At 39.1% G+C, this 20904-nt stretch overlaps 3 protein-coding genes across 4 annotated transcripts in view; 2 read left to right on the forward strand and 1 right to left on the reverse strand.

Annotated features, from left to right (window-relative positions):
* LOC101467861 (guanine nucleotide-binding protein G(s) subunit alpha) overlaps positions 1 to 20904 on the reverse strand; it is a 55334-nt gene that overhangs the window by 33696 nt on the left and 734 nt on the right. Inside the window, exon 1 of one of the 2 annotated variants that reach the window (XM_004547670.5) lies at positions 1959 to 3687. The exons of the other annotated variant lie outside the window; for it this stretch is intronic. Coding sequence (XP_004547727.1) covers positions 1959 to 2097 — 139 coding nt within the window. The 5' untranslated portion in view covers positions 2098 to 3687. Of the gene's footprint in view, positions 1 to 1958; positions 3688 to 20904 lie in introns of those variants that run through there. 2 annotated transcript variants of the gene reach the window in all.
* Positions 9981 to 13763, forward strand: tubb1 (tubulin, beta 1 class VI). Its single transcript, XM_004547671.5, has 4 exons — positions 9981 to 10096; positions 11433 to 11541; positions 11682 to 11792; positions 12263 to 13763. Exons 1-4 carry the CDS (start codon positions 10040 to 10042, stop codon positions 13405 to 13407), a joined length of 1422 nt encoding a protein of 473 aa, XP_004547728.1. The 5' UTR covers positions 9981 to 10039; the 3' UTR covers positions 13408 to 13763.
* On the forward strand, positions 15289 to 20821 carry prelid3b (PRELI domain containing 3). Its single transcript, XM_004547672.6, has 6 exons — positions 15289 to 15463; positions 16571 to 16739; positions 17864 to 17953; positions 18677 to 18747; positions 18857 to 18959; positions 19358 to 20821. The coding sequence occupies exons 1-6, from the start codon at positions 15432 to 15434 to the stop codon at positions 19472 to 19474; spliced, it is 582 nt and encodes a 193-aa protein (XP_004547729.1). The 5' UTR covers positions 15289 to 15431; the 3' UTR covers positions 19475 to 20821.

A 20904-nucleotide genomic window follows, 5' to 3' on the forward strand; every position in this document is an offset into this window, starting at 1 on the left:
AAGCAGAGAAACAACAAGTCAGACAAGAGTTTCATGAAGTTGTACAAGCAACTAAAATATCCAGGAAGGAGCAGAGATGGAAGGCATTTTGATGTTCCAAGGTTAGACGAGTCCTGGAAGCACTAAACAGCGATGCCTTTAATGATTTGAACTACAACAATGTTGCACCTTAGCAGAGAAGTCCTGTCCATTGTGCACAGACATTGCCCTGTCACAGGCCTTACCTACTTTTAAACAGTGCATGTTACACAAAAGCCAAAAGGCGAGACCTCGATGTACCCAACCTAAGAGTCAAGAACCTTTTACTTTTCTTATCTCTTTTTACTGCTCTTATCATTGACTGCTCTTATCTTATGTATGAAGAAACTTGAGTTTTACTTGAGTATTCCCATTTCAACAGTGCATTTTACTTCACTGTGTTTAAGAAGGAAATATCCTTTTTTAAAACATTACTTCATGTATTTGTTACTTTGCAGTTTCTGATTTTACATTAAAAAAAACAAAAAGGTCAGCGTATTATACACACTGCATTGTTAAAGATTAAACCGGTGGTTCCTGCCACTTCTGGCTAGTGACCTCTTCCAAAGGCAGTTCCTCCAAAGAGAGATTTCCCCTTTAAACGTCTCATTTAAAGAACAATTTTGAGACCCATTATGTCACAAAGCAACACACACAGACCAGAAAAGCAAACCTCATGACCCCTTAGATTTCTCCTGTGACCCAAACCCTTATCTTGGGAACCACAGGTAACTTCATGAATTGTTCTACCTCACCTTGGCAAAGCACTAAACACTAGGATACTACTTTTAACTTGTACTACGCATTTTATGCAACACTGAATCGTAAATACATTTAGCTTGTGTAGTTTTACATAGGGAGGCTGATGCACGACACGTGCACTTTCACCAAAGTCTGCCCCTTCTTCCAGAGGCGACAAGGACCAAGGAAAAAAAAAAAAAAGCTCCAACATGTAGACAACTATTCTCTCCCCGAGCATGTCATTCAGGAGAAAAACTGCTAGACCCTGAACCCTGATGTTAATAATTAAGAAAATAAATTTCTGGATAAGAACAGCCTTCAACGTGTCCTTGCAAAACTGAGTGTGAAAGGAGCCCGGCCATCACATCTCCATCCCCAAGCACCAGGAGCCAGCCAGGCTACAGGCCTGCTTTTCAGAGAAGGCGTAGAGCGAGAGAAACAGGCATTCAAGGCAAACTAGTAATCCTAATTTGCACTCTGTAGTCCAGCACAAGGGCTGGCCTTAAGGTTCACACTGCATCATGTCAGGAAGGCTCTCGTGATGAGGCCAAAAATAGCTTTACCAAATAATGGCTAATTAGAGGATATTAATTTCCAGAGTGGGTGGTGTGGACGGATTATGCAAAAAGAGAGAGAGAAAAAAAAAAAGTATGTCATATGCAGTATGAAAACTAGGCTCAACCAGGATGTACGCAGCAGCCACAAATGAACCAGATCACAAGTTTGGGTTTTTTTACATGTGTGGAGGTGAGAAAGAGCCATGCACAAACGCCCGCGAGTGGCCTCCCGGCCTCTGCGTGGTGCCTGTGTGTGTGTGTGTGTGTGTGTGTGTGTGTGTGTGTGTGTGTGTGTGTGTGTGTGTGTGTGTGTGTGTGTGTGTGTGTGTGTGGTTCCCTCACACAGATGGTGGTGTCTGTCTGCCCCCCTCTCTCTCACATGTTCTGCAATCATGCTCCATAATATCCCATGAATGCAGACAGGCCTGCTTTTTCAACTGTCCTGTGCCAAGACGCTTGAAGCGAATTAGTCGGGACTTCATGGCGTTGCATCAGTTCTTGATGCCTTGCTGTAACAGTGGTCCTTACACACTTTTCATGGGTACAGTCTGCTACAGTGGCACCAACATGAGTTAAACAGGTGAAAATGCTGTTTTGTAGGAACAAAATGGAAACAGTAATGTTAAATTTCACAAAACCTACCCAACAGCAGTAGCCGGTGAGTTGCCCGGTATATCTGTTTGTCTTTTTGGAGCTGCTTCTCAATCTTTTTGTTGGCTTCCCTCTGTGCCTTCTCCTCATTTCGTTGGTCTTCAGTCTTACTATTGCCAAGGCAGCCCATCTTCCCAAAAACCCAGTTGCAGGTTCAGGGTTTGGAGGCAGGGCGGTTGATATGGTTGGGGTAGGTGGGTGAAAGAAGAGGGTGATGGTCAGAAAAGAGAGGATCTTTTTTTAAATCAATCCCAAATTCCTAGACTGGCCCAAGAGAGGAACACCTGGCTCCAAATGGGTGACATGTATCTTGCCAGATGCAGAAGAAGTAGACGCCAGGTAGTAGACAGTGAGCTTCACCAGGCTTTGGCAAAATGTGTATGTGTGGAGGAGGGGATGGGGTGGGGGGTGTGGATATTTACTGGCAATTTATCAGCAACAGATCAGTCAGAAAGGAGCAGAGCTACGATGCCGCCCTTCTCAGATGCTTGATTCCTGTAGTTTTTTCCCCCACTGTAAATCCGCAATGAAGTCATCAACATTGATATGAGAGTGGATGTAAAATTTCCAGCTTCTGGCTGCACATGAATGAGTGTCTAGGGATGGCGATGGTGCTGGTGGTGGGGTCCAGATTCCTTAAAGGTGTATTTTTTTTTACCCCCCCTTCTTTTCCTCCTTTGTTTTAAATATACACGTATGTATATTTTCTCAAGCTTTGATGTTAAATCTTCCTCAGCAAATGTCTCCTCCGGAGCCCATCTTTGGCAGATGCCTCACTACTCTGCCGTTCAATTCATTTCCACTCACAACCAAAAAGAGCCCCGTTTTCTTTTTTTCCATCGACTCTCCCTTTAAATATAATTTCAGGTTATTATTTGAAATCCTATCTCAGGCTGGCCAGGAAAAAAAGCACATTAACAGGGCGGATGGGGAGAAATTAAAAAATTAATATTTCCTCTTAAAATGACGGCATGTGAATCATCAGGCTACAACCCGGGCTTCTGTCTCCACCACAACAGTCACATTATATATAGGAGCCTTATCAATAAGATCCCGTTTTTAGCCGATGTCCAAATTATTTCCTCTCCCCCGTAAGTAGATGCTGGTGCTTGGCTTTTTTTTCCTGAGGTTTCACGAGAACCCCCCCACCCCCCAAAGAAAAGAAAAAAGGAAAAAAGAAAAGAAAAAAAAGGGGGGAAAGAAACAAGGCCCCTTCTCCGTCCTTTTTCTCTCCGTAACGTCAATTTATATTTCTCCTCACATCAGAAAGCTTCTCCGGGGCCGAGCTAAGGCGGTGTTTGGCAGCTGGATGTCCTTGAATATAGCGCGATATCCAGGTGATATTCGTGGAAAATCCTCCGTTATTTTCCCGTTTGGCGCAGGTACAAGGCGCTGTCAAGTCTCTCGGATTTTTGTATTCCCTTTGAATCCGTATGGTAGATTATGGTTACATGTGCATGATACATGAACATACCGCGGTGTTTTCAATCACTGGTCCAACGGCGACGCTGTCATTTTTAACCGCCGACAGGCCGCGGTTGCTCCGATGAACCGGTCGGGGAGGTGAGACTCGTTTCTTTGCTGTGTTACCCTGAATTATTTTTGCCCACCTTTTTTTTTCTCTGAGAATTGAACATTGAGATAGATAGCGTTGTAGAGGCGGGGTGGGGCAAACGGCTCTCACGGAACCCTGGGAACGAAGAACCGTGGTCAAGTTTTCCGGGACGGAGAAACTCGACTTCCGCTGGAAGCTTTCACAATAAAAGCCGAAAGGACGCATAAGCGGAACTAATCTCTTAAAAATAGATGTTTTCGTCCTTTTTAAGTATTTTTTGCTGACACACACAAAAACAAATACAGGGTGTGTATACAGTTAGGTCACACGTCTTTGATTTAATGTTTTTCTGTGTTTTCATTTTATTTGTATTCTTGCACTCTACAAGACATTGCCTGATTGTATACTGGACCTTTGTGCAATCCCTCAGTTCACAGTTCACTAATTCGAGGTCATTTCTTACTATTATATATGAGAGTTTATTTTGACTGAAAAATAAATAAATAAATAAAAAAGATGCCATCCAAGTCAAAATTACTGGTTCTCATTTCAAATTTTAGACTTCATAACTTGAAACTTCTTTTTCCAAAAGTTTGAGTAAGTTGAAAATTACATATTATCCCACATGTTTGGCCTATGGCTGGCAAAAATAAAATAGTTTTGGTTGTTTTGTTTATTTCTTTCCGTGGCCTGAAAACAAGCTTCCATAATAATTTACAAAATCTCTCTGTTGTGGCCTTCTTCAGACACAAAAAACTTGTGGACTGATGTGTATAATCAGTAATAATAACATAAAACGGTAATTACAATGGAGGTAACGTAATAGTGATAGGGGTTATTTCCCCTGCAAAAGGAAAAAAAAGGTCATAATTTTTTTTTCACCTTATATTTTTAAACTTCACCATCATACACCGGCTGCACCTGACATTTCAGAACAGTTGCCTTTGAGGGAAGTGGCACAAATAGGAAGTTGGGCTGAATGATGACCTTTATCCTATGATTATACATTTCTACCTCAATGATGGTGCTCTACAATGTCCCCATTTATAGGTAGCAATGAGTCATTAAATGATTTGAGTACAAAAATCACATCAGCCGTCATAATTTTTTGGGTTAAAAAATGCAAATAGCTTGTGATTTGTTTTGATAGCAAAGGTCCTCACAGTGATGTGTCATAAATGGCCTCCACAGTAATGTGCTCTCAGCCCCATCTAACACTGGAATTTTAGACTTCCAATTTTAGACAGCACTTTCCACCACTGTTACCACCAAATCCAAGAAAATCTTTTGAACATCTGGGTTTTGAGGGATTATCTGGTGGCACATGGTGGTATAAGACCTTACTAAGACAATTTATGTTGTTTTGTTTAACCATTAAATATACAGGGGTCGGGGTCTTTTAGAATTCTAAACCATGCATTTAATAAAAGGGAACGTCAACAGGCTTAGATTTGAGCCTTGGCTAATTTGACCAGAGGTCCCAACGAAACCCCAGTACTCCTATAAGTGTAAGAAAAAAGGGAAATATTTTCAATATTTTATTTTATTTACTTATTTAACATGTGACATTTGACATTGATTCACTAATGCAAATCTATGTGGAGCTCAGGGCAAAGGGTTCCTGATAAATATAGCCCTGCAGCAACAGAAAATCCCAGAAAGAGCTTAAAATAAAAATCAGGCATCCAAGCATTAATTGAAGAAAAAAAACAGCCTTTGAAACTTTTGCTATGTGAAACATTTATTCTTTTCACAGATTTTTGCAGTTCTTCTAAAACTGGCTTTAAAATCCTCTCTCTGAACTGCACAAAACTTACAGCCACACAAGTGGAGTTTTAATTATTTTTAAAATATATTTAGTAAATACATAAATTTTTTTAGTGTGTGTGTGTGTGTGTGTGTGTGTGTGTGTGTGTGTGTGTGTGTGTGTGTGTGTGTGTGTGTGTTAAAGTATAACGTTTCACCTGAACTGCGAAAACAGAACAAACATCAATACATTTAACCCACCCACCAAATCTTAAGGCCGAGAAGGTACTTTTGGCTTTTATTTTGAGGGTAATGTGAGAATAACGCTCGTTTCCGCCTGCATGCCACTTGACGCATCTGGAATGAAGCAGGGTCGGATCACATGATTGCCCGGAGCGTCATGAAGCAGAGGTACAGAAGGGGAGAGGCGCCCTCTTTGAAGCAAAATGATTATTATCCTGTCCGCCGCCTCATTCAACACCTCTGACAAACTTTACATCAAGTTATTCAAATATCGGCTCATAAAGAGATTAATGCTTCCATATACATTCAATCGCAGTAACACCGCTAGGTTACTAATAACAGGAATATGCTAATACGACTATCAACAGTTAATAAGTGAAGGGCAACAATCTTGTTTACCAAATTCTTCAGGTGGCAAAAATGGAAAAAAAAAGTCCGTGTAAAAAGTAAGTGATAAAACTTGCAGCCTTTCAAAGCAAATGTATCACATGGTTTGTTACAAATTACTACTTTAATGGCATGTTGTCACATCTGATAGAAAAAGTAAACGTAAGCTCTCCGTTTATAACATTATTATTGTCACTTCATTCCAAACTAAACGGTGATTATAAAAGTCAAATTAGCGCTGTCAGTTATTTGAGAACGAAAAAGAAAGTAGCGATGCCCTGTTGGAATCGCATTTTAAAAGCTGCGAAGAAACTTTCATTAAATTACAAAAGACTACAACAGTGAATGCAAAACAAATGCTGAGACTCTGATAGAGGACTTCAGGAGGAGAAGGATATCTATAAATCATGTCCTGCCTTTCACAGTCTGCAAACCAATTCAACACCTAATGGAGCTTCTGAAACAGCGTTTACAGGGCTTTGCCAAAGACCACTGAGGTCACATTGCTTTAGTAACTCATGGTTTTTATTAATCTGGCATTGAGAGACTACCAACACTTTTTAGGGTATGCTATGGTTAATGCTAAGACTAGGATAGACCTTTATATATATATATATATATATATATATATATATATATATATATATATATATATATATATATATATATATATATATCCCTTGCCCACCGATGCCTTCTTGTTCCAGTAGCCCACTTTGGGACTTCCAGATACAGACGGACAAAATGGTGGTGGCTAACCAACCGGACATAGTGGTGGTAGACAAACAGAAGAAGACGGCCGTAGTGATCGATGTAGCGGTTCCGAATGACAGCAATATCAGGAAGAAGGAACACGAGAAGCTGGAGAAATACCAAGGGCTCAGAGAAGAGCTCGAGAGGATGTGGAGGGTGAAGGTAACGGTGGTCCCCGTGGTAATCGGAGCACTAGGTGCGGTGACTCCCAAGCTAGGCGAGTGGCTCCAGCAGATCCCGGGAATAACATCGGAGATCTCTGTCCAGAAGAGCGCAGTCCTGGGAACAGCTAAGATACTGCGCAGGACCCTCAAGCTCCCAGGCCTCTGGTAGAGGACCCGAGCTTGAAGGATAAACCGCCCGCAGGGGCGTGCTGGGTGTTTTTATATATATATATATATATATATATATATATATATATATATATATATATATATATATATATATATATATATATATATATATATCTTATGTCTATAAAAAATACAAAAAAATCATGAAGCTGAAATGTGAATTTAGCATCCAGCAATGAATATTGTGCTGTCATTGTTAGTCATGAGCGAAACTTAGAAGTCTCCACCTCGACGTTAGGTACTCAATAAATAGTTCCATGCCATCTTTACTTTGATATAACGGAAGTTTATTTCAAATGAAAGAACAATTATTTTTGTCATCTATAAGTCAAAATTGGAATTATTATTTCAGAAATTCAAGCCTTTTTTTCCTCAGATGTTTGAGTTAGTCAAAATTCTGATATAGCCACATATGGCTGAAAAAATTGTTTGTATGTTTGATTGTTTTTTTTCCACTGCTGGAAACAAACTTCTATAATAACACACAAAATCTCTGTTTGCATGATTATTTGTTTATCCTCCTAGAGCATCAGGAGCTAAACAACCAATCTTGGCACACAGGTACATCATAGGCCCCCGGAGGTTCTTATCTATATCAGATATTACAATGTCATCATGTTGCCAAGGAACCACCTAGCAACGTGCTAAAATGACCAGTTTTTAGTTGTTATTCATGCAAAACAACCTTTAAAAAGCTCAGTATCATTTTATTGTTGGACAACAATTTATCATTTATATCCACAAAAGTTTAAATATGCGTGATATTTTACACCTAGCATATAAATAGCATCTACCACACATATGTTTTATTTATTTATTCACTTTTCTCACTCTGATTAAGTATATAGGTTTGCCAGCAGCATTAACAAGCCTAACATTACTGTTGCATGGACATGTACTTGTAATAAATACTTTAATATTTAATTTACCAAATACTTTATTTGGTAAATTTTGCTCATTATTAGAGTTCAAAAGGATTATCCGAGATACGCTCACTAGCTAATGACCATCCGTGAGTGTGTGGTTTCACAGTCACCCCCATCCCACCCCCTCGCTCATCACATCTGGTTTCAAAACACCAAAATGATGACAACAATAATGCTAAACATGAGGTAAAAGGTACATCAGAAATTTTGAGGTAACAGGTTGTCAGTAGCTAGTGGGTGAGATCACACTGTGTTTGCTTTGAGGGCTATATCACTGACGTCGTACAGATCCTGGAGTCTTAACAGTCTTAACAGAGTATTAAGAGCAGTCTGAAGCCTGAACTTTGGACTTATTCCTTATACATCCGGTGACCTTATTAACATCCATTTTTTGCCGTCTTTACTATGTACATTTACCATTGTAAGAGCATATATGTGACAGAAAATCTGGAAAAACATAACACTTCATAATGGTTCTACCCTAAACTTACTGACGAGCTGCAAAAAGCAATAAAAACAATTATTTAAAGTAATTAAACAGACACTGAGAGCCATTCAAAAAAAGGACGTCCTGTCATCTTCACTCACCTCCTGGCGATTTAGATATGCAAGTGGCTCTTTGGCCTTTAGATCACAGACGGATGCATGTAAAACACACACACACACACACACCTCCCTCCATAAATGTGTCAAACAGCAAGAGAAACAAGCTCAGGGCAAAACACATAAAGGTCATCAATGACAACTAAATGCTGCTGTGGCTCACTAATGAATGCCCACAGACGAGTGAAAAAAGACTAATAACTTCAATTTCAGAAGCAATATAAATGCAAAATCTCTGTAAACAAAACTTTTCTCAGTTCGACGGCGTTTTTGTCGTCGCAAACCACGTGCACTTCGCTTATAAGGTTTTGCCAGTATACTGAAAGGAACTTTGTACAGTCACCTGCAAACTGTCAAAGTGGGTGGTATCATGAACTATGACAGTAAAAATCTCAACAAACGCAAATGATTTGACCATATGTGGCATTTCTGTAGGTGTGAGCAATAGAGCCTTTGTCCTTATGCTGACCTGTACTGAAGGTACAGTCAAGGAGAAAACTTACACTTAAATAATTATGATATTTTCTGTGCACACTAACTAATAAAGTAAGTTAAAAGCTATGACAGGAGAATAACATTTGTCCTTTTTGTTATCTCTAAATCACTTCTCTCAACTATAGTAACAATAATGATGGTTTAATTCTGTTTAAACCAATTTGTCACCCAAATTTGCATTTGGGTGACATAACTTTATTCAGTTATATCATGTTATGCTTACATAAATCCTCTAGATGGTAGCATCTCTCACACATATAACATTCACTGCAAACAGATGTATCTACAGTGTTAACATTATTTTCTTCTTATATATAAACGAGCATGCTTATTGAGTGTTATCTGACGCTGACCAGAGAAACACATCAGCTTCCATTAATTTCTGGTTCACTTCCTTCCTTCTTTTGCCCAGCTGCACAGCTCAGATGTTCTTTTTATATCCAATAAAATGTCATGTTTTGCATTAGTACGACAATATTGCAAAGTATTAAAATATTCCAAGAGCTCACCTTACTTCATCTAAACATGTTTCAATTGCCTTTTATCAACACAAAATGCACAGGTTTATTGAATATGAACAAGTTGTGTTGATTTAACTCAGTTGTTTAAGTTTCTGCCAATGTCCACTATTGAAATAAATAAATCCAACTTGGCCTTTTTTTCAGTGTAGAGGTGTTTTGCAAGTCTACAAAGTTTTATACAAAAGGAAATATGCCATGCCTTTTTCATAATTAGCTATTTATATTTGCATATGTGAAACATACAGATATAAAAACAAATCTAAAGCAGACATGCTATGTCTACTTACTAATGGAAGCATAAACAATGAATGGTAAACGCTGCTATTCTGTGCACAGTTTCCATTGTGTATCATGGGTCTCTCACATATTATCAGCAGGGGTGACTCCCCGACACTGCTGGTGACATCATTTCTTGTCCTATAAAAGCTGACAGGAGGACTGAAGACTATCACAGACCACCAGCTGTTCTGCGTACTGTAGCCCGACCATCATGCGTGAAATTGTACATCTGCAAATTGGACAGTGTGGCAACCAGATCGGCTCAAAGGTAAAATAAATAAAATATATAGACAAATGCATTAGCATCGTTAAAACTTCCTATGTAATTCTTAAAAAGATTATTTAAAGATGCGTCAGTTTGACTATAAACCACTTTTTACTCTAATTGTGGTTGAGATAAAATGACAGAAAATACTTTTCTTTACTGGCCGCATTATTTTGCTTTTTTCTATTTCGGTGTATATTGTCACATGCAATTTTTCTTTGCATATCAAAAACAGTTTTGAGTGACACAGGGTGTTCCCTGTCAGGCATTCAGGCTAAAGATAAGAGCTAAAATGAGAACTGCAGTGCGAGCACTGGGTGTGACATTTTTATCGTCGCTGACACAAAAAAGAGAGTGAAACTACAAGATAATAAAGCTGAAAACATAACACTTTTAGATACTTTTAAAGTTGACTCAAGATGCTGACTTTAAATAACTTTACCATTTGTACAACTCGAGATCTGAGCTTGAGGAATCTGTTATTAATTCTGTATTGTTTATGTAAAGATTTCCATTTGTACAACCTGATGTGTCTAATACGTAAAACTAAAAAAATGTTAAAAGATAAAGTCAATTATTGTAGCAGTCAGCGCAACTTAATTAAAGTCATTTCGAATATATTGCATACGTGGGAAGTTAAACAAACTTGTTGATTTTTGCAGTTGAGACAATTTTTAAAAAAAATCTAATTTTATGTCCAATAGCAAATTCTGCACATCGTGTGTGTAAATAAACTCCAGTTTAATCCAATTTACATGCAACAGAAGAAAGCTTTAAAAATCATAAATGAACCAACCACTTCCTTATTTGTTAAACTACACACCCTAAATTTTTTTATTAATCTTAATGCTATACTCACAAAACACAAAGCACAAAATAATCTAAATCTAAAGTGTATTCAGAGGCTGTTTGAAATTAGAGAGTAACAGTTTGAACTCAGGGCGGAAAAGTAGGGGTCCGGACAAATATTGAGGGATTAACTGGTGGAACATTCAATATGAAAATGTAAAATAAATGTTTAAAAGTAATGTGGTAACCAACTTTAGTGCTGATGTATGGTTTTCATTTTTTTTATTATCTATTAATTTGGTGAGATGTTATAAATTTCTTGTTATTTAGAAAAAAACAGTAGATTTAACAGCCTGATATTTTAGCCTACACCTTTTTGTTTTAATGGTCATTAGGGTTGTAAATACTGCAAACAGTGATCAAAATATATTTTTAAAGAAACCATTTAAAGACCTTAACATCAAAAGTGTTAAATGAAGTATTAATTTTCTGCATCTGCAAACATTTTTGCTTCTGCTTATGTTATACTGATGCTTTTATTTCTTGGCAGTTTTGGGAAGTGATAAGTGAAGAACATGGGATCAACGCAACAGGCATTTATGAAGGAGACAGCAACATCCAACTGGAGAGGGTCAACGTCTACTTCAACGAGGCGCACGGTGCGTTATTAACTTGAGCTGCTTTATCTGGCTTGATAAATTTCAAATTTTTATTTATAAATTCCAGCTGTTTACAAATTTACAAATAAACAATATTAAAATTAATTAAGTCTTTTTTAAAACTTCAACTGTGTTTGCAGGTGGTAAATATGTCCCCAGGGCCCTACTGGTGGACCTGGAGCCTGGCACCATGGACAGTGTAAGAGGAAGCCGCATTGGGGCCCTTTTTAGACCAGACAACTTCATCCATGGTGAGATAATCAATAATATGCAAACTCTGAAACTCTGAAACTTTCTGTCTCACATTTCACTGCTTTTGATTTTCATGACTTTTTGAGAAAGGAGGCTATATGCAGTTTACTATATTATACACTACATGTTGTGCTTTGGATTTAGAAAGCTCTTGGATAGAGTTGTACAGTGTAAATGCTATATTATTTTTATAATATTAGCCTTGCAGTAAGAAAATAATAAGGTTTCCATCTTGGCTTTATTAAAAAAAAAAAACCCAACTGAGTTTGACTTATTGAATTTCAAAAAGTAAAACTGGTAAAACTGATAAAAAATTATTGCAAAATAGCTGTGCTAAGCATTTAACCTGTGAAAAGTTGATACATTTACTGCCCTAGAACTGAAAAATGTCACAATTTCTTTTCTTTTTAAAATTGTGATGCATGTTATCAGTATCCTTGACCTACATACATTTATTCTGGCATTACAGGAAACTCAGGAGCTGGGAACAACTGGGCAAAAGGCCACTATACAGAGGGCGCAGAGCTGGTGGAGCAGGTGATCGACAGGGTGAGGCACGAGAGTGAAAGCTGCGACTGCCTGCAGGGATTCCAGCTGGTTCACTCACTCGGGGGCGGCACTGGTTCTGGAATGGGAACCCTCATCATCAACAAAATCCGTGAGGAGTACCCCGACCGCATCATGAACAGCTTCAGTGTCATGCCGTCGCCTAAAGTCTCTGACACGGTGGTGGAGCCCTACAACGCTACGCTGTCAGTCCACCAACTTCTGGAGAACACTGACGAGACCTACTGCATTGACAACGAGGCCCTCTATGACATCTGTTTCCGCACGTTAAAACTGACCACGCCGACTTACGGGGACCTCAACCACTTGGTTTCCATGACCATGAGCGGGGTCACGACTTCTCTGAGATTCCCTGGACAGCTCAACGCCGACTTGAGGAAGCTCGCCGTCAACATGGTGCCCTTCCCTCGCCTTCATTTCTTCATGCCAGGCTTTGCCCCTCTGACGCCACGTGGCAGCCAACAGTACAGAGCTCTCACTGTACCGGAGCTCACCCAGCAGATGTTTGACGCCCGCAACATGATGACAGCGTGCGACCCGAGGAGAGGCCGCTACCTCACGGTCGCTGGCGTCTTCCGTGGTAGGATGTCCACCAAAGAAGTGGATGAGCAAATGCTTGCCATCCAGCAGAAAAACAGCAACTACTTTGTGGATTGGATCCCCCATAACGTGAAGGTCGCCGTGTGTGACATCCCACCTAGAGGCCTCAGAATGGCCTCCACGTTCATTGGCAACAACACAGCCATTCAGGAAGTGTTTCGAAGAGTGGGCGAGCAGTTCGTCATGATGTTCAGACGGAAGGCGTTTCTCCACTGGTATACGGGGGAAGGTATGGATGAATTGGAGTTTACGGAGGCAGAGAGCAACCTCAACGATCTGGTCTCAGAGTACCAGCAGTACCAAGATGCCACTGCTGATCTAGATTGGGAACCAGAAGAGGAAGAAGAGGAGGGACCCTCACCATCAGCAACAAGAAAGGCACAGTCTAAGGTGGAGGTTACGTTGGAAACAGTGACTGAAATGAGCAAAGAAGCCAAAGATGAGTAGAAGATAGAAGAAATGTTGGAATATTGGTATTAAAATGAACTCTTACTCTGTAGTTTGTCGCATCTGTTGTTGGTGTAAGTGATAAAAGGTGCTGCAACATATTTGCAACAATAATGGTGATTGTCTGCTTTGTATTCTTAAACTGATCATGTGCTTGAATGTGCGTTTTCGATTTTTTTTTAATTTCACAGTAAATTTGTTAAATACTATTTTTGCATGTATATATGAAAAGTAATGTTTTGGCAGCAATATATATCCATCAGCTTTAAACATGAAGTGTCACCTTTACACTGCTTGACCAGTATCGTTTGCATTTTGCATAAGTTGTGATAGCAATTAAAAACAGTAAAACAAGAGTGAAATTTTGTTCCAACAATGAAAAAGGAAAACCATATTTTTACTTTTAATTCAGTGACACAATTTTAAGCTAAACTGGACTAAACTCAGCTCTACTGATGGACGTTCCTCTGACAGCACACTGACACTGATACCGGCTAAGGCTGTCGCACAGTTTCCTCCCACTTTCACGAGCCTGGGGCATAGAGATTACTCATAACTCGAACAAACTAGCTGCACTCTGAGATAAGTACACATGCTGCCAAGATGTCCAAGTTCAACCGCAATAAAGCCACACTGCACTGGGATTAAAGAAAAGCCTGTAAATCACACGGGGGTATAGGTTATGGTGACAAGTGCAGTATTGCCCCACAGAGGACAAATTCTACAATGTAGCAACAAAGCTAGGAAGGAAAAACAGCTGTCATGTTTACCAAAAAGCAAGCAGGGTTAATATCACTCAAAAAAGAAAAGGACTGACTAAAGAGAGATATTACTTCTCATTCTCAATAGTTTGAGTATTCAGTAATAACTCAAAAGCTATGTAAATGTTAAAAAAATAACTTTATTTCACATAATCCTGTCCAGCAGCATTAACATTTATTGTAATTTTATTGAATAATTATGTAATTAACCACAAGATATCACACTCAGCTTGAAAAAATTACTTGGAACTGTCTTGCACTGGAAGAGATAAGGACACCAGTTTTTACTTGACACAGCACTCACAGTACTAGCAGTTCCCAAACTCGTCCAGTAGCTCATCTTCCCATTGACAAGGACGACCATTTACCCCAAGGTTGTTACTCTGAGCCAGAACTAGGTATGACAAAACACTTTCAAAGAACACTTTTGAAGAAGCAAAACTTGACTGAAAAAACACTGCACACAAAAAAACTAAAATATATTTTTTAAAGGAAATGTGAGTATTGCTGTTTTCTTTGTAACGCATATTGCAAATTTTCTAAAATATTGCTCCTGAAAAATACCGCCCACAGTTGTATATATATTAAAAAAAATTTTTAAAGATCTGTCAATAAAGATTTGTTTTTTGAGGGGTGGGGGTAACTTTTTTTTGCTATATAAACTAAACTAAACCTAACTGAAAACTGAGCAAAAGGGGGGGAAAGTGAAAATAAATCCTGTTTTCACTCAGTAAAACAAGTCTGTCACTTCATAATTGCGCAGAGAAAATTAAGAACGTAATAAAGACTCGGGATCTACAGAGCCTGCACACTTATAACCAAGTGCTGGACCATTACATGAAGATTTGATCTGTGACTCCGTCCTGTTGCATCAGCTGAGTAGGTCTTAACCTTCAGCTGAGTTGTGTAACAGACAAGGGCGATATTCACAGAGCCTGCCAAGCCTGATGGGAAAAAACGTATTATGCATACTTAAGGTGATATGTTATAATCACGCTTTTGTTACATCGGTTAAGTGAATTGTCCATGGACATTTACGATAAACTATTTCTTATCCTTCTATTCCAGGGTCAGCGGACTTGTACGGCATGTGCCACAGTAGCGGAAGTGCGTCACGCACCCGTGACTTGCTCTGGTATGAAGGGAGGAGACATGCGGTTGTCTTTGAACGTGGTTCACCCCGGTCTGTCAGTGCGTCTGTGCCAGTCTACCGGCTCTTTAAATTACCCCCCCTTTCACCAGCAGCGATCAGCTACCTAAACCATGAAGATCTGGACCTCAGAGCACATATTCAAGTGAGTAAATTACCCCTGCAAAGCGTTTTTATGTCCGGCCTGCAGGAGCTCGGTGTGTGGTTCAGCACTTAAGTAACGCTAGTTTTAATCCGCTGAACAACACACGTAGGGTTTATAACACAAAACTGTAACCAGACGATGTTCCTAACTATAACTAACGGACTATGTAAGTGAAATATAACCTGTCTACGGTATAACTTTACTGTCGCTAGCTTGTATGCTAAAATGACATGCTAAGGAGAAGTACCAGACGTATTCTATTCGTTGTCAGTCTGTGTGTAATTTTAAAAACAATGTAATGCTTAAAAGAAGTCACGCAAGTTCATAGGTGATTGTAAAAGTATTAACATAGCCATGGTGTGTGCGGAACTGCCGGTTTCTGGTTACAGATGCTTTTGTCATTGCATAATCAGCCAGCCAGGTCAAGCCCTTGGTGCGTAACCTTTCCCCTACATCTCCGTGTGCGTCACTACGCAACGGGCCAGTGCATGGCAACCACTCAAAACAACATTTTTACTCAATGAGCGCTCTTTACTGATGTTTTGTTCAAACATTATATATCTACTTAACTAACTTTGGATGGATATTTTGAAAAATTGGAAAGTGGGAAATTGTTTAGACTCATTAAAATATTTTGACACATTAAATGCTTTAAACACAAGTTCGAATCTTTTTTTTTTTTAAATGATCACATAACAAAACATTTTTTTTGTTACTAAGTAGTGGTTAATTCACTAGTCATTTAATTGTTAAATGTGTGTATTGTTAGCAAACTCGCTTTAGCAGTGTTGGAAAATATATTCATACAGCCAAAAAAGAAGAAAAACATGACACAAATTGCTTAAATGAAATAGAATAGCTACCAAAATGTAACGCAAAGGACTAGTTTGAGATATTATACAAAGGAAAGAGAATAAATTAATAGATGTGAGATAAAATGAGTGCTGATATTGGATTTAATGTTGATAGCCAACATAAAATGGTAATTTATAAAGAATTATTTTAGCTCTGTATTCAGTTTGTGTAAATATAATGTATAAGACATAAAAATGTGTATTTGGCAGTTTTTATTTGTTACAATATTAATATTTTTCTTTGCTTCAACAGCCACCCTTGGGAGATGGTGATTAAAGCTGCTATGCAGAAGTACCCAAACCCCATGAACCCCAGTGTGGTTGGGGTGGATGTTCTGGACAGAAAAATTGACACACAAGGATGCCTCCACAGTAAAAGACTGCTCAGCACAGAGTGGGGGCTTCCATCTATAGTGAAATCTGTGAGTATCAAAACCCAGCTGTGCATCACTGACAAACGCACAATCTTATCAAATGATAGAAAAAGCAGATAGAAGCGTGGCAATGGTGAGAGGTTAAGGCTTTCCGTTCAACAAGTGCAGCGATAACCTAACAGGTTATCAGGCTATTTCTGTCCAGGAATAGTAGCAACAGCTGACCTGTCTGCCCAGGCGGGTTCATGGCTGCGTGCCATGACTCGTGCTGTACAGGACACCGTAGTGACATTTCTGTCATTGCTCAGATGTAACCCTTTACGCCATGTGATGTAACTTTCCGTCTTTGTATGTCAGCCCAGTTAAAACTAGCAGTCTCCTGAATCGGAGCAGTGACGGAAGCCTCTGAATATCTGTCATGTCATTGAACTTTTCCTTCTGACCCTCACTTTTTGAAGCCAGTAATGATAAGACTGCAGAAAGCTGATATGCTACATACTGTTTAACTGTTTAAATATTAGGAAATCAGGTGCTGTTCGTCAGCACTGACCTTTGCTTGGATTTCTTCGGGTGAAGGAATGCTCACTCACTACATCTATGACTAGCCTCTGTAATTCCAAGGACAGACTATGACCCGGTGATTGATAGTGTATTAATGTAATCTTTAATCAGATTGCCTCAGTCTCTGCGTATGAACTAGATCCATCTTATGGATGATGCCCTGTGACAAAGGTCTCCTAGGAGAGTTGTAGTTGTGGCAAACTAAATCATCAATTTGAAGCTCAAGCAAGTGGAATCAGCCTTTTCTTACTGCAGTCTATTTTGCCTCTTGTACTCTGGAAAATATGGCATATGAGTTACAAGAAGTTAAATTATCACATGGTGCAAATGTTAACTCGCATTAAGGTGTCGTGGTATCAAAAAGCCTGTTTTGGAAGTAATCCATGGAAGTAGTAATTTAGTGAAAACACAAAGTGTTTACTCAGCTGCAGCCTTCATGTTTCTACTTAAAACACAGATTAAGTAACACTTCTTCACATGAACTTTAGAGTCATTAGAAGGTCAATTATGATTTCTAACCTCACTTTTTTGAATTATCTTTGAATTATCTGCTCCATTTCTGAAATATCTTTTAAGGTTTGTGTAAAATGTATCTCTCTCTTTGTCCTCAGCTCGTTGGTAACGCACGAACATACACTTATGTTCAGGAACAATCAGTTATTGATCCCAAAGAGCAGACTTTTGAACTTCAGTCTTCAAATGTGAGTACTAAAAAGTTTTAAAAAATTACAAATATTGTATAAACACCTCCTGTTTTTTGGCTCACAGTGGGTGAAAAACCAGATTACCGAGCACGGATCAAAGCACACTTTTACAGTCGTACCTCGTTGTGCTGCCAGCTGAATATAGACCATGATGCTGGCAAGCAGGAGCAAATCTGATTTCATTTCTGACTGCTAAGAATGGGAGAATTTTTCTTACATGTTCTTATGAGACCTGTTTGACATGCACACATCTGAAGAGTTTCTGTGACTTAATCCTGGAATCAAGTCCAACTTGTTAAACTGCGTGAGAAGTCACTTCTTAGCAGAGTGCATTTTAACTTTAGAGGCACATGTAGAGTATTTTGGAACTAAAAAAGAACTTCAACTTTGTGATTCAATCAACTCGTTAAGAGCATGAAAATCTTCACGTCTGATACGTTTTTGATTTAGTTCAGTCTCTTGCTGTTCTTATTGTCTTGGAGACACCATATAATCTGCACATAATTTTTTTTAATGGATTAATAAGTATTCTGATTTGTAACTAGTCTGTTGTGAACTTGCTTCACCGCACCTGCAATAATGGAAGAATTTGAGTTCTTTCTTTTTTTCTTTTTGTTAATGCCTTTTCTGGTGTTTTAACAATTGACTTATGGTTATTGTCCTATTGCTGTAAGGCATGATCTCTCCATAATCTCACAATTTGCATTTCCCTCTCTCCAGATCACATTCACAAACATGGTATCTGTGGATGAAAAATTAACATATAAACCACACCCTGAAGATCCAGAAAAGTAAGTTTTAACACTGTTACACTGATGTAACATGTGTTATAAACACTCTGAGCTTGAAGTGTCAGATTGTTCAATGCACACCATAACTTTGATTTCACGATTTTTTTAGAACAATATTGACCCAGGAGGCTATCATCTCTGTGAAAGGGGTCAGTCTCAGCAGCTACCTGGAGGGAGTTATGGCCAGCACCATCTCTACTAATGCTGGAAAGGTAAGAGGTTCCTTCAAACTGTACTGAGATTGGTAAAGTTTTAAGTAGTTTTGCATGTGACTAGTGTTGGTTAAATAACTAAAACCTAGCTGTAATTACATATAGGCAGAAGTGTTTATAGCCATTGCAAATCGCAAGAAAAGAAGGGAGATGATAACTGTTATGCTGGGGCAGTAGCAGCAGGTTTGTGGCATTTCACTTGTACGTCCAAAAGTACTTGTGTGGAAAAATCTTTAAAAACTACGAGATGACTAGTCAACAGCTTAACGTTCTCTCCAGACCAGTCGCTGCATGAAGTGGGTTTACGTGTTTCAGGCACGCCGTCTCTTCTGTTCTTGTATTCTACTTGATGCAACTCATTTTCCCGTGAACTAACATTTCACTTTGTTCTCGAACAGGGCCGTGAGGCCGTGGAGTGGGTTATCAGGCGACTGAATACAGAAATCGAGGAGCTGGCAGCCACAGCACGTGGGACCATACGCACCCCGATGGCTGCTGCAGTCACAGAGAAATGACACCCAACTCTGGTGTTCAGCTAAGTTTCAGATTGGACTGCACAGCAGAACAGCCAGCCTCCTTCTATGATACTCTGGTCCTGTTTGGTGCTTTGGGGATTTTTGTATTATTTAAGGGTACAATTTGGCATGTTGTGTACTTTTACCAGTTATATTCTAAGCCGGAGACTGCTGCCTAAAGGAGGTCTGAGTGGTTTCTAGTGATGCGGCCTGGCGGGACTGCTTTGATAGGGCGCTGAAAAGTTGGTGGCTCACTCAGGGACATTTAAACACTACTGCCATTTGTGTCTTTGAAAAAAGGTGCAATGTGGAAGGACTGGAAACACAAGAAATGTGCCAATGCAGACGCTGCTGTTTGTCTTTACAAATGCCTTCTCCAGGTGTGTATTCATCTGGCAGAAATGTGTCAGAATGCCAGCATATCGTCTCTGGTCCGAGCTTCACGTTTACAGCAGAAAAACAGGTCATGGTGAGACGTATAGGAGTGACTGTAACAAATGCGTACACTGAGAAATGATGGCTGATATTAGTCATGGAGGCGGCATGTCAAGCGCACTGAATGTCACAAATGCATGCAAGCAGGTCAGATTAAACGGTTTGGGTTATCCACAGTGACCACAGTAAGGTTTATTTGTGTAAGAGAGCCACCTCAACAGTGTTTTCGTATGGGACCTCAGTTACAACAACAGACTGTACTAGGTACGAATGCAAGCCTGATACTAAACTGTACTGATGTAATGTAATAACTTATGTCATTGAGGTATTTAAGTGAAATGAAGGGATCAAAGTACTTGCCATATTTATACTTTTAAAAAGGTATAGTAGACCTTCTCAAATGCTGCTTTAATGTAACATAAACATGAATCTGTTTACTGTGTAGAAACAAGGGTCAGACTTCTTTTTACATACTAAACATGAGGTCGTTTCAACTGAAGTAGTTTTATCAGCACGTGCATAATCCTGTAAGCATGATCACTGAATGCCGGGGCCGAAAGCTTCACAATTATTACCAGTAAAAGCTGCTACATGTGCTAAGCAAGCTTTTTGATAAAACTGTTTCAGTGGATACTCTGTGTTTGAGATAGTCTCATAGTGGGAATCTGTGTGGCGATGGTAAACGCACAACTTTCTGTCTATAACATATTTATAAATATTTTTTATCTATGTCAGGGATATTTATTTTTGGAAAAAGAACAATTTGGAAGAGCAAACTATGAGTTTGGTTGATTTTTAAAGGAAAACAACATGTTCACGTAATAATTTTTGTTTTCTGAATGGGTTATTGTGTAAAAGATTCTCACCAAATGCAGAATGTGTGAATAAAATATTTGAACCCTTTTTATTTAAGAGCTTTTGTCAGATATTCTTTCTTGTTTTCTGGTTTCTTGCTGGAGGCAATGGTTGTATATTTTAAACACAGAGGGAGTTAC

Source organism: Maylandia zebra, linkage group LG5 (assembly GCF_041146795.1).
Source record: "Maylandia zebra isolate NMK-2024a linkage group LG5, Mzebra_GT3a, whole genome shotgun sequence".
Classification (NCBI taxonomy): domain Eukaryota; kingdom Metazoa; phylum Chordata; class Actinopteri; order Cichliformes; family Cichlidae; genus Maylandia; species Maylandia zebra.

What these genes read in the sequence shown, in the direction of transcription:
- tubb1 (XM_004547671.5), top strand. Translation starts at nt 10,040, where the DNA reads ATGCGTGAAATTGTACATCTGCAAATTGGACAGTGTGGCAACCAGATC. An exon ending in GCAACCAGATCGGCTCAAAG is followed by an intron (nt 10,097 to 11,432) that starts GTAAAATAAATA and finishes ATTTCTTGGCAG; the next exon opens with TTTTGGGAAGTGATAAGTGA. An exon ending in ACCAGACAACTTCATCCATG is followed by an intron (nt 11,793 to 12,262) that starts GTGAGATAATCA and finishes CTGGCATTACAG; the next exon opens with GAAACTCAGGAGCTGGGAAC.
- prelid3b (XM_004547672.6), top strand. Translation starts at nt 15,432, where the DNA reads ATGAAGATCTGGACCTCAGAGCACATATTCAA. An exon ending in ACCTCAGAGCACATATTCAA is followed by an intron (nt 15,464 to 16,570) that starts GTGAGTAAATTA and finishes TTGCTTCAACAG; the next exon opens with CCACCCTTGGGAGATGGTGA. An exon ending in CACCCTGAAGATCCAGAAAA is followed by an intron (nt 18,748 to 18,856) that starts GTAAGTTTTAAC and finishes CGATTTTTTTAG; the next exon opens with AACAATATTGACCCAGGAGG.